Source organism: Mastigoproctus giganteus, chromosome 12 (genome assembly GCF_048544385.1).
Source record: "Mastigoproctus giganteus isolate SK-2022 chromosome 12, ASM4854438v1, whole genome shotgun sequence".
NCBI lineage: Eukaryota > Metazoa > Arthropoda > Arachnida > Uropygi > Thelyphonidae > Mastigoproctus > Mastigoproctus giganteus.
Genome location: NC_143586.1, coordinates 36,462,609 through 36,478,627, shown reverse-complemented (window position 1 = coordinate 36,478,627; position 16,019 = coordinate 36,462,609). Strand labels below are relative to the sequence as shown.

General features: G+C 36.2%; 1 protein-coding gene across 1 annotated transcript; it reads right to left on the bottom strand.

The window, feature by feature from the left end:
• Positions 1 to 1,636: 1,636 nt before the first annotated feature.
• LOC150076885 (uncharacterized) lies at positions 1,637 to 13,320 on the bottom strand. Its single transcript, XM_090386491.1, has 2 exons — positions 13,238 to 13,320; positions 1,637 to 2,233 (listed from the first exon to the last, which is right to left on the bottom strand). Exons 1-2 carry the CDS (start codon positions 13,250 to 13,252, stop codon positions 1,943 to 1,945), a joined length of 306 nt encoding a protein of 101 aa, XP_090242617.1. The 5' UTR covers positions 13,253 to 13,320; the 3' UTR covers positions 1,637 to 1,942.
• Between the last annotated feature and the right edge of the window lie 2,699 nt (positions 13,321 to 16,019).

Below are 16,019 nucleotides of genomic sequence, written 5' to 3'. Positions count from 1 at the left end.
GCATTTCTCCGCTTGTTGTCAATGTCTGTCTCCTGTTCTGTGTCGCCATTTTACACTTTCTTATTCCACTAGTGTTTTTCCTTGGAAATTTGTTCATATCCAACTAATTCTTAAAACAGGGTGACTAATCACTTTTTAAATATCGTCCCACTTCAATCTCTATTGTTTCCAAAGAAATGGGGAATCAATCAATCAACCACCAACTATTTAACTATTTCGAAACCTTCAATCTTATCAATGATTGCCAGTATGGATTCCATCAGCATCGATGCATTGATCATATACTGGCTTTTGTTCCTTACTTCGGACAAACTCGATGGGAAATTTTGATGAAACTCAAGCATTATTGAGAATCCACTTCTCCCTCTGAATGCCCACTGAGGGTTATGGCACACGACTCTCTGTCTTCTAGCATCTCATCTAATACTGGTATTCCCCAAAGTTTACTTTTTCTCCACTCTTGTCCTCTTAATATTCTTCCATTAACAGGAAATTCTATCCATAATTTTGCTGATAATAGCAAACTACATTCCCCTTCCAGTTTGCGAAACATTGATCTGAAGAATTAACCTTAACTTCTCGAACATCCACCACCAATTACTTAAATGCTAATTGCCAGATAATAAGGAGAAGAAAACTTAGGTAACTTCAATCCTTTTAAAACTCAGTCTTCTTATTTCTCGTCTTAGAGAGTTTACAGCTCTTAAGCTCTTCTTCGAAAACACTCAGATTTCTAGACAACGTAACATATTTCTTTTGGGATTACCCTTACTTCTAATCTGTCTCTCTTGTCGTAACCACATCTTACAAATATTACTTCCTCCATAAAAAAAAAATATATATATATATATTTTATATAGGTTTTCTTTTTCTTTTTTCCCCCCTTGTATTCTGTTGAAATTGTTTTAAATCATCTACCATGGTATATACCATTTGTTTTCAGTGGCAGCTCTTAAGGCAGTTCTTTCTTTCTTTCTTTCTTTCTTCGTAGTAGTCAAAAGTTACTAGTGTAGTGTTCTAAGAATATCTACAAACAGGCTTCCTGTTTTCAGGCTAATAACAGGATAAATGAATATTATCAATCCGTTTGTCTGTTGGGCTAGGAGATTCTTTTAAGTGAGGCTAAAGGGAGTTGCTATTTTAAGGATGTTTTCATAATACGTAATGTACGAAAAAGCTACTTTTATGCAATATTACGTATTCATATCGGAGAACATTTTCATTTATTTTATTTTATTTTAAATCTGTTTCAATGTGTGTGTGTGTGTGTGTGTGTCACCGATTTCAATGTTTTCTTTTCTTTTTTTTTTAAAAACAATCTTTGACAGCACTCATCTACGAATATTACAATATAATTAAATAATTCAGAAATACAATAATATAATTAAAATGAAAAAGGATTGTACAAAACATTTATTTATTTATACAGATAGTGTTTAACATAAAAATAATACCTCTATCAAATTAATAATGTTTATTGTTTTTTTAATAAACCTACGTTATTGAAATATAAGTACAATTGTTTTGTTTTACATCAATTTCTGTTGAGAACTTCATAAGAATGTATAATAATACCACATTTACAGATTTAAAAATATTTCAACCAATTTAACTGAATGATACTTCGCGAAACAACTGCGATTAAATTTGTAACCCTAAAGCTGTTCTGATTTAATTTTCTCATCATGTAGAATATTTCTTAAATTATATATAATTAGAGATAGTTTCCCTGATGCTGTTGCAAGCAATCGGTACCATTTATCAGTTCCAATAAGAATGGAAAACAGATCATAGTAGTAGCTGTTTCTCAGCAATTAACGGTAACGTTGCCTTTAAATATCGAGACACACGCCAACAGCTAACAACCTTCTTGATTACTGAAAGAAAAGCTGACGAGTTCATGAAATGGGCTGTTATGAAAAATGTCACCTTTTTGAACGGGTTACAGAAGTATGTTTTGGAAAAGAGGAAAGTAAACTAATATCCAAATGATCAATATTAACAACAAAAGACCAAGGATAATAGACTTGTATCCTGCCCAAGGTTCTAATCGTACAACAAGTCTAGGTTTGCCATCCATATTACTACTACATCGGCATTCCACACCTTGCTGAAGACATGAACACTGATTCTTGGAGAATGGGAGAGATGAGTGATCGTCCCTGCGACCATGATGTGAATGAGTCATAAAATGTTTCTTGGATGACGCTAAGGAAATAATGTTTTTGGAGTCCTAAATAAAAACAAAATAATTCATATTTAAGTTTTCATTAACAAAATTATTTTAATTAAATTAAAATAATTTTGAAATTAAAAATTAAATTATTAAAAAATAATTTTAAAATAATTACTTGCTAAGAATAACGTATTTATATGGGCTTTGGGGTAAAATACCGCTCCTCTTTGCAAAGGAGATTAATCTAGTTAAACATTTTACCAATTAAACAGACAAGTTCAGAATTGTACCATTTTATTATAATACTGCTCTGACAATTGTAATCATGACAGTTGGTGTTAATTACTTTTTTTTGCTGGTTTCTTAATTCTTTCATAATTTACGGTATTATTACCGTAAATTATGAAAGAATAAGCAATAAGCAAAAAAAATAAGCAATTTCGTTTAATTTTGTATTAATTACCTTTGAATAATAAGTTTCTTAATTAACAAATGATTAATCCATGTTAATTAAGAAATCTTAATAAATAATAGCACGGCAGCTCTGGAACTAGAGGCCGAGAGTCATTGCCACAGGTGTGGGGATGAAGGTGATTATATCAACCGTACTATCCACGAGGGCAGGCTGTAGTTACCGATCTCAGGCAGAGGGAGGGCAGGTTTTCCCCCATGAGCTACTCTGAGTTTTTGTGAACGCACAACATGCAAATCGGTCCCTGAATATACACCTGTACGGCGTATATTCTTCGGTCGGTTTGCTGGGCAAAAAACACAAGTTTACAGGAGAAATTAAATCATATAACTCTGGATGTAATTAAAACCGACACTCTTGGGAGTAAACTATTACATTAGGGGCACCCGAAAAGTTAATTTATATATGTATCTGTATTGTGTCTGTAAATTGCGTGTTCTGTGGTCGATTTGCCTGGTTTGCTGGACGAAAAAAAACCCTGCTATCTACGCCTGAGACCAACTAACTCAGCCACGGAGTGAAAATAACCCATAAAAGTTCCTCGCGTCATCGACGTTGTTCGAACCGGGCCTTTTCACCTGGTGTGAGGAGGACAGTGACGATACCACTACGCTACACGTGCAGACCTGACAGTCTTTGGTATGTGTTCGTTCCCTGTCTATGATGGCCCCTAGATGTATGCCTATGTCCACTAATGTCTCTGTGAAGGAATACAGAACCTCTGTAAAACGGACCATAGTATTAATGTATGTTTGTGTATGCATTAGTGTGTGTACTGCAGTATGTGTTGTTTATGTCAGGCCACTTTGCCACCAGGAAGCGGCTATCTCCCTGACAGCCGATTCCTGGTGTCCGTTCGGCGTCACATGGAGTCGGGCCAGTTCCACATTCATGCATCCACCGGTGGGTGTGTCATACCAGATATTAGCAATCCAGTACTCAGGATGCCCAATATTGAGTACCAGCAAAAAATAAATAAATAAAAAATAAAATAATAAAAATCAAGACTGTAATAAATAAAATTAAAAATAAATAAATGACATGTAGGTTAGTGAAAATGCATCATTTTAACATAGCTACCTACTAAAGTAGTTAATTAACTACTTCGGTAGATAGCTATGTTAAAATGATGCATTTGCACTAACCTACATGTTAGCCATTCTACCTCATAGCATGAAGCCTTTGCCCTTAAATACTTTATAAATAAATAAATAAAATAATAAAACATTAAAAAAATAAATTAAATAATAAATAATTTATAAAAACAATAAAACATTAAATTAATTAAATAATAAATAAAAATAAAAATAAAACATTAAATAAATAAATAAAATAATAAATAAATAAATAAAAATAATAAAACATTAAATAAATAAATAATAAATAAAATAAAAAAATAAAATAATAAAACACTAATAAAATAATAAATAAATAAATAAATAAAATAATAAAGCATTCAATAAATAAACAAATAAATAAAATAAAAATTCCCAAACAAAAAATCGTCTTCTTTTCCTAAAAATATTAAGGCAAAAATGCTGAAAAGCATTAAATTTATCTCTATCTGAGACAAAAAGATGCAATTCACTAACATTACTTATTAAAACTGTTTGAAACAACAAAAACCTTTCCTCAGTATACAAGTTACAATCTAATAAAACATGTTTCCAATCTTATTCAATCCCAGAGATACAAAAACTATCTGTCGCTATACCCAACTGAAACGGTTTTGCATTTAATGATCCATGACCTGTCAATATGAAAGAAGTTGTCATAGTTGGGATAAACCAAGGTAATTTTTTTGTTTAATGACAAATAGCGAACATCTGGCAAAAAATATTTTGTGACCAAATCAATCGTGCTGTAGCTCCACCTGCATTGCCAAATATTAAATAATTCATTTAAAATTCTTTTATCTCAATTTTCACATTAACAGATATATTAGAAGTTATTCCCATAAAGCTAACTTCCCTACCTTTCTTTAAACTACCTTTCTTTAATTGATACGCCATTCCTCTATATATCACATGCAAATCCAGGGGTAACACCCCAGCTATAACCTGAAGGGCATTTGTCGAAACCGTCCTACATACTTGATTAATTGCTAATAACATCACCTTCTGTATGGAATTTAATTTATTTTTAATTCTAACAATATTTGCCCTCCTGTACCAAATACCAGCAGTAATTGATTGATGGTTTTAACACACGCTATTTGTTTATTATAAATACGCGCAGTAGGGGAACGATCATAATTGAAAGCCCCTTTAAAAACCATCAACTTAGTTTTTGTTATAGAAATCAAACGCCCCCTCGAAGTCCATGAACCCTGCCATAACATATTTATCAGAAGCAGTATCACAATAATGAACTAAGTCATAAATAGCGTCTTCAGCAGATTTTCCCTGTTTAAACCAGTATTGATTGGTTTCAAATGTACAATTAACTTTTAATCATTCATTTAATCTAATAGCTAAAAGTCTCTCATATATCGTCCCTAGGTTGGCCAATAATGATATTGGCCGGTAAATTCTGAGCTCTAAAGGATTATTCCCTGGTGTCAGGATCATCTTTAAAATTGCAAAATTCCATATTTCTGGTAAAAACTGATTCTAAAAGGCATTTGTTAAACATATTTAACAATATTTCAGCATACATTTCAAACATCTTAACTATTACTGCATTTTGTTACTAAATCGCAACCAGGACATTTATTTAAACTTGACCTGTTTCCTAATTTATTGTAACTCAGTCGTATTAAATAGCTCAATTTCAATATAAGTAATATATGAACTGTTTTCCATTCTTAATCTAAACTGAACTGCAATGTTCTGTCCGATATCATTACACTTCTAAAGGCTATTCACTATTGCAGAGACTGAAGAAAACCAATCTAATATAAGTTCATGTGACATTAGCATTAGTAGAGGTATGTGATGCAAGAAAGCAAGCTTATGCAGCATCAGCCAAAAAAAAAAAAAAAAACCTCCTTATCCCTGCTAAAAACATTCCTGTATATCACTGACAAGACACTATGAGCTACTCTTGCAGACCGTCTGCACTGCTCAGAAAACTTTATATCTGCCTGCACAATTACCCCCAGGTCCTTTTCGCTCTCTACCACTGTCAGTGTAGTACCACAGAGCTGATACGTCACTCTGAGGCTGCTGCTTTCCATATGTAGTACTTTACATTTGTCAATGTTAAACTTCATTTGCCACCTCTCAGCCCATCTGCTCAACTTTTCTAGATCCTGTTGCAGCAGCAGCAGCGTACTGTCATTAGTGTCCTTAACAACCCTGCCAACCTTCGTATCGTCTGGAAACTTGGACATTAAGCTTGATATACCATCATCGATATCATTTATTAATACAGAATACAACAATGGACCCAATATTGAACCCTGGGGGACTCCACTAATAACATTAGTCCACGATGAGCAGTGTTCATTGATTACCAATCTCTGTCTTCTCTCACTCAACCATCCCTTTATCCATAGCAGCAATTTGCCTCCAATGCCACACTGCTCCAATTTGTGCAGCAGTCTTCCATGTGCAACAGTATCAAAAGCCTTTCTAAGATCCAAATATATGATATCAAAGTTATTCCCTGCATCCAGTTCCTTTGTGACCACATCATAGAATCCAATCAAATTGGTCAGGCAAGACTTTCCCTTAACAAAAATATGCTGTGTCCGAGCTGTAACTGAAGTCTTCTCTAGATGATCCTGCAGTGCTTCTTTAACCAGTGCCTCCATTAATTTTCTTGGAACAGAAGTTAAACTAACAGGTCTATAATTACTTCTGTTGCCCTTTGCTCCTCCTTTGTGAATTGGGGTCACATTTGCACATCTCCAGTCCATGGGTACCTCCCCTGAGTCCAAAGAAGCTGTCATAATTATGGCTAAGGGTTTGCTTACTTCCTTTGCTGTCTCCTTTAATATAACTGGATAGATCCCGTCCACCCGGGATGCCTTTTTTATGTTTATCTTCAACAATTTTTCCTCCACTTTCCTCTCAGTTATTACAAAATCATCCAGCTCACTGCCAGAGTTTAACTTACCTCTGGCATTCCCCTCCCTGAATAACTCCTAATGTGTGAATGGAATGTAGATGCAAAATACTCATTTAGTTTGTTAGCTAACTGAGCAGGATCATCAACAGTTGAACCATCAATATCCAGCGGATCAATCTGATTCATCCCTTTCCTTTTCGAGTTTAAATATGTAAAGAACTCTTTTCTGTTTTTCTTTGCATCCTTTGCCAAGGATTTTTCGTAGTCTGCCTTTGCCTGCCTAATCTCCTTTGTGACTTGGTTACAGACCAACTTATATCTACCATAGGCTTCCATGTCACCCATTAATTTGTATGTATCCCATGCATTTTTCTTCTCTGCCACATATCTCATTAGTTCATCTGATATCCATTTAGGCCTAAACCTTGAACAATATTTCTTAGTTGGCATGTAATGCTTAGTAGCTTCCAAGATAAATTCCTTGAATGCTTCCCGTTTTGAATTTGATGTTGGTAACATCATCAGTTGGTCCCACCGTATAGAATTTAAATACTGTCTCAGATCACCGTAGTCACCTTTACGAAAGAAAAAACCCTTCTCTTTACCCTTGATGGTAGTTACCTCTTTGAGTAAATCCCACTTCAGCACACTGTGATCACTGCACCTAGTGGTTCCTTTATCTGCAGATTCTTAATGCATGAAGAATTACCACTGATAATCAGATCAAGAGTATTCCTCCCTCTAGTTGCCTCCCGAACATGCTGATGTAGAAAACAATCATCCAATAAATCCACAAGAGCCTTGCTAGTGTGTGAGTGACCAACCCACAAATTCCAGTCAATATCTGGGAAATTAAAATCCCCGATTATAAGACTCTCTGATTTACTGGCCCACTCTATTTCCCTGTACAGTATCTTATTATACTGATCAGAGTCATTAGGCCTATAGCACACTCCTACTCTCAATTTTGATCTCCTAATGCTTATGTCACACCAAACTGACTCGACACTGCACTGTCCAGCGATGTCGACTGGCTTCACTTCCTTGGATTTTACGTGTTTCTTAACTAATAGTATATTGGTAATTATACTGACTTAGTAATTAGTAATTATACAGACATATCTTATACACTGTAAAATATATCTCCCAAGGGAACTTTATTACGAGACATTTTGTACAATAGACCCCCACGGCCCTGTGTGGGTATCTATTGTACCATAATTGAATTTTATGCTGCCTGATTGCTTTACTTTTGTATAATTTCTTTGGTTTTGTATAATTTCTTTGTTCTTTGTATAATTTCTTTTTAATTTTGTTATTGGTTTTAAACCATTTGACCTCCTGAGCTGGCAACAATCGTCTTCTTTGATAATCTCTTCTTGCACAATTAACGTCTACGAAGAGACGCTAACTCCTCAGACCACCTAGTAACTATGTTCTTTCCCATTTTTTTCCTTCTTACATACATAAGATGTTACTCTATATAAAGCATTCTGAATATATGAAGACTATTCTAAACGCTTATAAAATTCAACTGTGTTCCAGTTTCTCCTTCAAATTCTATACGTAAGGCTTGCCTAAAGTTTTCTCAATTCATTGTCTTAATTGAAAATCTGTTTATATTTTGCAAACAGAGTGAATTAACAACTGACCTTGATAACAAAATGTATTGCTCTGTGGTCACTCTACGTAGCCTCAGTAAGAATTTTCAAATCGTCAACTTTATTACAAATACTAGTTGTAGATAAAATAATATCTAGGTTTGACTGTCCGTTCACAGTTTAAAAAGTATACGCCATGCCCTGCGCATTGTGAACACTAAGATTATAAGTAAATATAATTTCTTCCAATAATCTACCTCTGTTATCAGTGAAACCACTGTGCCAAAGCAAAGACTTGGCATTTGCGTCCATAGTAATCATTAGATTAGAATTAGCAGTAATACTCAGAAAATCTTCTACATAATTGACTGTTTCTAACATTTCCTGTGAAGGGGGGCAGTATAACGACATTAAATAGAACGAAAAACCACAGAAAGCAATCTGAACGCACATATTGTTTTAAGTGCAGAAAGTCGTCATTTTAATAACAGTTATATTAGTGTTATTGACTTAGGTCTATCACTACCGGACCGTATAATTCGAGAAAAAAGTGGAATCCCTGCAACTTTCTACCCTACTTGAGAAACTTGACACACACACACAATATGGTTCTTGCATACATAATATGTCATGCTGACTCTCATTCATAACCATTCTGACCTCATCCATTACTGTTTTAGAACGCTGACAGTGTTTATCTGTATAATTTTCAATGTACCCATGTGCTCAGAAATATTCCCACTATCGTCCCTATGATTTAAACTACTCATTGTTAATATTCAAATTAGATATTTCAGCAGCCCTCTAATACTCAGGACAGTTCTTGTCTTCTTGTCCCGCACTGAATGATTGCAATCTTTTTTACTTCTCTTACAGTTAACACATTTGGCCAGTTGATCTCTTATCAAACAATAAGCAAAAACGTGTCCATTTGCTGCACAATGGCCGTACGACACAGACTTATTCTGCCAGTACTGTGCAGTGTGTCCACAGTCTAGACATTTAAACCATTTTGGTACAATAGTGAACCTTAGAAATTTATACGAGGAGAAGTCCAAAATATCCTATTTTTACATAAAATGCACCTTAATAACCACGGTGAAAAACCAGTTATCCAATTTGTAGTTTTTGCTTTAGTTCCTGACTGAAATCGGAAAGTTACCCCTGTAACACTTCATCTCATTCAATATCACCTCACCTCACTACATAACACTTCATCAACGAGTACAGAGAAGGGGAATGAGATTGGTGAATGGAATAAAGGGTTGCTCTTACGAAGAAAGGCTTAAGTTCTGCAAATTGCAGTGTCTGGAGACTAGGCACCTACGAGGTGATCTGATTGATGTGTATAAGGCTTTGAATGGTTTGAGCAAGCTCAGTACTGATGGGATTCTTCCTCTTGCCCAGATTAATCGCCCGAGGAAATATAAATTCAAATTGAGGAAAGACAGTTGTAGAATAGTTGTGTGGAAATTTGCCTTTAGCCAGCCGGTGGTTGATTGCTGGAACAAACTGCTATCTGTCGTTGTAGAAGCTGAGAGCTTAAATAAATTCAAGGCAGAACTAGACAAACGTTTGGAGTGAATGGATGGGTTAAATGGGGTTTTTTTTTTTTTTTTTTTGGCTGATGCTGTATAAGCTTGCTTTCTTGCGTCATATGCCTCTACTAATGCAAATACTAATCTCTTTCAAAACCATATTCCTTTAAATTTTTACAGTAAAGATCTTCTACCATATCCTCCTTAGTTAACTCTCTAGGAAAAATCATAAATTAAGACTGTAGGAACATTCAATTTTGGTTTATCATATATTACTCCAGCTGTATTTAGCAATTCTTATTTAGAGAAGTTATCAATATCACTCTTTTCTTCAAATTCCAGAACAATCACCTTATTTCGAATTGGCCTCATTTTATGTGTTTTAATCTCCTTATATTCATTTTTAAGAGTATTAAATACTGCCTCCCTTACCTCCTAACTATTTTGCAAACTGGAATTGTCACCTGCGCTTATTACCATAATATTTTGCTTTTCAAACCCTGTGTCATCCATAATCGTTTTCTGAGTTAGTCCCATTATCATAATTTTCAAATGACCTACTTCTGTCTTCTCCCATACTGCTTGATTTAAGTTTATCAGCGTGCGTCATATTTTGTTCTACTAGTGGTTGATCATTAACAGTGTCGTCTATTAATGAAGCTTTAACCTGTAATTCATTAACTCTAGTTTTCAATCTTCCGTTGTCGATTATAATTCCATAGTCACCATCTCCATATCGATCCACTTATCCAAAACATAATTCGAAGACATTTTGGTTATTTTATTCGCCTCATTCGTCATGTAATCCACGACCTGTTTCTTTAGTTTAATAACTAATTCATAGGTTGAAGTAACGTCTCCATATCTGTTTTGTTGATATTGCTTACTGTTATGTCGCTTCCCCTTACAGTAATTGCAATATATCTTCTAGAATTATTCTCAATCATAAAATCAACTATTCCCTCCAACACAGTAACTTGTCCCAGATCTGTCTCGCATTCCACATTTGTTTGCAATTGCTAGTCAACAACAGAATGTATAGGCGAACTTTCAAGACTTAAACCATGAACTTTATCTATTATTGTTTCCACGGATTGTTCAACATTACCCCTTTGCGAGCTAAACTCTCTAACTTCCTCTGTATGTCTGCGAGAGTAGCACAGTGGTATCGTCACCATCTTCCCCTACATCGGGTGGAAAAGTCTCGGGTTCGAATCCCGTCGAAATAATTTTCGACAAATCCAATTTTAATATTTTAACTTATAAAACAACTCACAGTAGACAAGGATAAATAGTTTTCCCTCAAAAACAGCAGTGTCAACTCGACGATCGTTACCACACCGCGGCCATGTTGTACCAGCCAGTGTGGCAACTACACTTTCTTAAAACAACAATTTCTCAGGAATAAACACACGTTACCTTCAGATTTCACCTGAAAGCAATATATAACATCCAGAATGACACTATGCTATCAAAATACAATTCTATCTCGATTAATAGAAGTTACACCCAATATTTCGAGGAAGCACAAAAAGACACAGCCACTCAGCCTCACAGCACTCCCTCTACTCCGACACTATTGTATAGATCAGCCTCTTCGAGACGAATCCGGCGTAGGCATATTGCTTTTGCAAGCTGCCGACTTCAGTGTTTTAGAAATATATATGTATGGTGAACTTGAAATTGAATTCGAAAGAGCACTTCTCTTCCAGTTAACTTACACTCCCAGTGTAATAAATTGTAATAAGTTATAACTTATTACACTGTCCCAGTGTAATAAGTTATAACTTATCTATTACACTGTCCCAGTGTAATAAATAAAATTATAACTGTCGGCAGTTATAATTTTTAAAGGCCTTCTGCTACATTTTGAAACGCCACCAAAATGAATTCACGAGGACAATATAAATTCCACTGCAAACTGTCTGTGTGTTGCACCAAGAATTTGGACTCATCTGACTAGCACCCTCGTTTCCTGTCCTCCAGACCAGTGTCCAACCAGCGTTGACACCACAACATTCGCCGTCGACGATGATCAGCATTGAGAAGAGAGTGTCCCTGGGGTCGTCTGTCGTGGAACCACATACGTCTGAGTGTGCGGTGCTTCGTCAAATGGGATGTTTTTCTTCAATTTCCCAAATTGTATTGAGATATTAACTGTTGCACAATGACCTGCCGTTAAGCTCGTATAGCGCACTGCATCCTTTGCTCACCACAAACATCAACATTGCGCAATCCTTAACAGTTCTATTGGTGGGAGATGGTTTAACCCATTCGGCACCATTCTTTGTACACTTTAACCTCAGTGTGACATTAGTAACCAACGACATGCCGTTTTCATTATGAAGCACGTGATGCACGAGCTCGCACAATCATGCCCGTTTGAAACTTTGTGTATTTTTACTACGTCCTATAACTATTTATCACTTTGACTTGCACGACCTGATGCAAATTACAACCCGTGCAACGCGCTGCACCCATCGCTCACCACGAACATCCACCTTGCCTAATTCTGTCGGCGGGAGGTGGTTTGACCTATCTAACACCATTCTTTGTACACCTTAACCATTTTTCATACTGCGAGCTATGTAGCATAGTCCAATACTGATGGGGTGGTCAGTCTGCACGTGTAGCACAGTGGTATCGTCACGGTCATCTCCACACCGGGTGGAAAAGGCCCGGGTTCGAACCCCGTCGATGACGCGAGGAACTTTAATGGGCCTTTTTCACTCCGTGGCTGAGTTAGTCGGTCTCAGGCGAAGGTAGCATGGTTTTTATCCCAGAAATTCGGGTTTTCCGTCCAGCAAACAAAAAAATCGACCTCAGAACACACGCAATTTACAGACAATATACACGGAGCAACATGACCTTAGTCACCGATGCTCCTAAAAAACAGGGGACGAATGCTGTAACTGCAAAATATAACCCATACTATTAGTCATGAGGCTTCTGCTGCACCAACCAAATATTAAAATTAAATAAATAATAAAATAAACTACTATTTGAATCTCTCCTCACGTAGGTAGCTGAATATTTCCCAAGTTGTCAGCCTCAATCAAACATTGAAGGAAACTTATTATAGTAATCAACAACTCTCTGGCTGAAAGAAAACTTCCTGCAATCCAATCTAAACCTCTCCAGGCCACCCCCGCCCCCCAACTAATTTGAATTTATTAATAGAAATTTACGTTTATAGATATTTTCTTTTTAATAATCAATTAAAAAATGCAATAAAATTTGAGTAAAAGGAATTCATTACCAGGCGATGCTTATTGCTTCGAAACACATTATTTTTATCATAAGGGGAAGAATTATATCCCCCTACCTAAGACCGCCCCTGGCGAAGTAAATTAAGGCAAATACAGTTCTCGGTTAGATATCCTTAGATTTAAAATTTAATTTTAGAATAATAAAGAGTTATAATTACTCTACTCACCGAAGAACAAGCCATTGTGCTATTTAATCCGTCTCCTTTATGAGTTCAATGCAAATAAAAAACTTGCACAGCGTGAATCGATTTTTTTTTTTTTTTTCTTATTCCCTCCACATCCTATCAATCGCTTCTACGTACTGAGAAATATATTTTAAGCTGTCCTGACGACCGGAACTGTCGTCTAGCCGGATGAGGACTGTTTGTTTACAACATTATGTATTTCTAAGTTACAGTGGCTCCTATCTACATCACCATATGACGTGGGGGATCTGATTCGGTATCGTTTGTCAAATGAGTTTATCGGTCCTGAGCTCGTTCATTATCCAGTTACACAAAAATGGATTCCTGACAAACAAAATAATGGTATGTCACACGATTATTTTCTAGGGTGGAAAGCACTGCATCCTAGAAACAGCTGATTTCATCGAATATGGCACTACACTCAGGGTGGTAGAGAATGAAAAAGACCTGGGGGTAATTGTGCAATTAGATATGAGGTTTTCTGAGCAGTGCAGACAGGCTGCCAGAGCAGGTCGTGGGGTCTTGTCAATGATACACAGGAATTTTGCTATCAGGGATAAGGAGGTGATTATCACTGTCTATAAGGCAATGGTTAGGCCACGCCTTGAGTACTGCATACAGGTCTGGAGGCCTCATTTTAGGAAGGATGTAAAGTTGCTAGAACGAGTACAGAGAAGGGCAATAAGATTAGTGAGGGGAACGAAGGGGCTCTCTTACGAAGAAAGGCTTAAGTTTTGAAAATTGCAGCGTCTCTGATTGAGATGTATAAGGCCTTGAATGGGTCGAACAGGCTAAATGCTCATGGGATTCTTCCTCTTGCTCAGATTACAAACCTGAGGGGGCATAAATTCAAATTGAGGAAAGACAGTTGTAGAATAAATGTGCGGAAATTTGCCTTTAGCCAGCGGGTAGTTGATTGCTGGAACAAACTTGATAGCTTGAATAAATTCAAGAAAGAACTGAACAAACTTTTAGAGAGAACGGATGAGTGAAATGGGATTTTTTTTTTTTTTTTTTTGCTTTTCTTGCATTATATGCCTCTACTGATGCTAATGCTAATAATAATAATAATAATTAAATCAGGATTTTTGTATAATACATTTCGTTTGAGAAACGGAATTGTGAACTGCTCAGTTTATGTTTTTTTCGCGTATGCGCACATTCTTACTGAAGCTTTTCAAAGGCAAAAATAACTAACCTGGAAAAAATCATATAGGGCATTTGTAGGGTTTCCAGGTTAGTAAACAGGAAGAGGGATGATTAGCATCTCCCAGTAAGGAGTATTCTCCGATGGGTGGTTGTTTTTTTTTTAATTTATTTTATTTCTTTATTTTTATTTTATTCTATTTCTTTTTTATTTTATTTATTTATTTATTTTTTTTTTTGCGGGCACCTTGGTGTGGGTAACCTAGGAGTGGGATTGCTGGCACCCATCAGTGTTGCACAACCACTGGTGGTGGTTGCGGGCATATAGTGCTTTAATGCACAGACAGAACTAATAGACCCAGGCCTGACTGCTCATGCCAGGGACGGGCACCAGGTGGTATTTGTCCATGTGGTGGCTGCCACTTTGCCACCATTTGTCCATGTGGTGGCAAAGTAGCCTGTATTTAGATTACATAACATTACACACACACACACTAACACATCAGGTTACTTTTATGAGATCATTTTTACACATTTCACATAGGTGGAAATGGACGCATATCTGACTGCCACCTTGTAACAGGATTATACATATATGCGGGATCCTCCTGCGCAGATGTGGGAAACCACAGGTGGCGCCGGACCATAATACTATGTGGGATCCTCTGTCTGAGCAGGTGGAACAGTGGTATTGTCACAATCCTCCAAACACCAGGTGTAAAAAGCCCGGGTTCGAATCCCGTCGATGACGCGAGGAACTTTAATGGGTTTTTTTCCCTCAGTGGCTGAGTTAGTTGGTCTCAGGCATAGATAGCAAGGTTTTTCTCACAGAAATTGGGTGTTTTCGTCCAACAAAACAGGCAAATCGACCAGAGAACACACGCAATTTACAGACATATATAAACAAGTATATGTAATATTTGTAAAATAATAAGAGGAGTTTACCTCAATATAGTACGTAGAACACTTCCGTATGATACTCTTCAGAAATTAAAACGAAAAAATCGAAAAACTTACATTAAAGTAAAAAACAATTAAAAACCAATTTAACAATTGTGTTAAATTGATTTTTAATTGTGTTAAATTGGTTTTTAATTGTTTTTTACTCTAATGTAAGTTTTTCGATTTTTTCGTTTTAATTTCTGGAGAGTATCATACGGAAGTGTTCTATGTACTATATTGAGGTAAACTCCTCTTATTATTTTACAAACATTAATATCAACGTAGAACGTATTGAGCATTACAGCTCTGATTCATACTAACTAATATATGTAAGAAATTACGGGTAGCCCTAGTATAATAATTTAAATAAATTTGAATTTGTGGGATCCTCCAAGAGCAGGCATTCCAAATGTTTGGACATGATACCTATCTGGCCAGTGAGGAGTTCGGCCATGAAGGCTAACCTGTTTTCATGATCAGGGACTTCACCCTCGGGATTTCCAGTACTTGTGCCATCTTCGTTGTTGTGGTGGCGGGAGCCAGATGAAGCTTGGTATTGGCCCATTTTAGTAGCCAGTATTCAGCGGTGTACGCGTTATGGTCTGTTGGTGTAGCTCAGGCCCATATTTCTGCACTATAGAGAATGGCGGGATATAACATGGAGATGATTAATCTT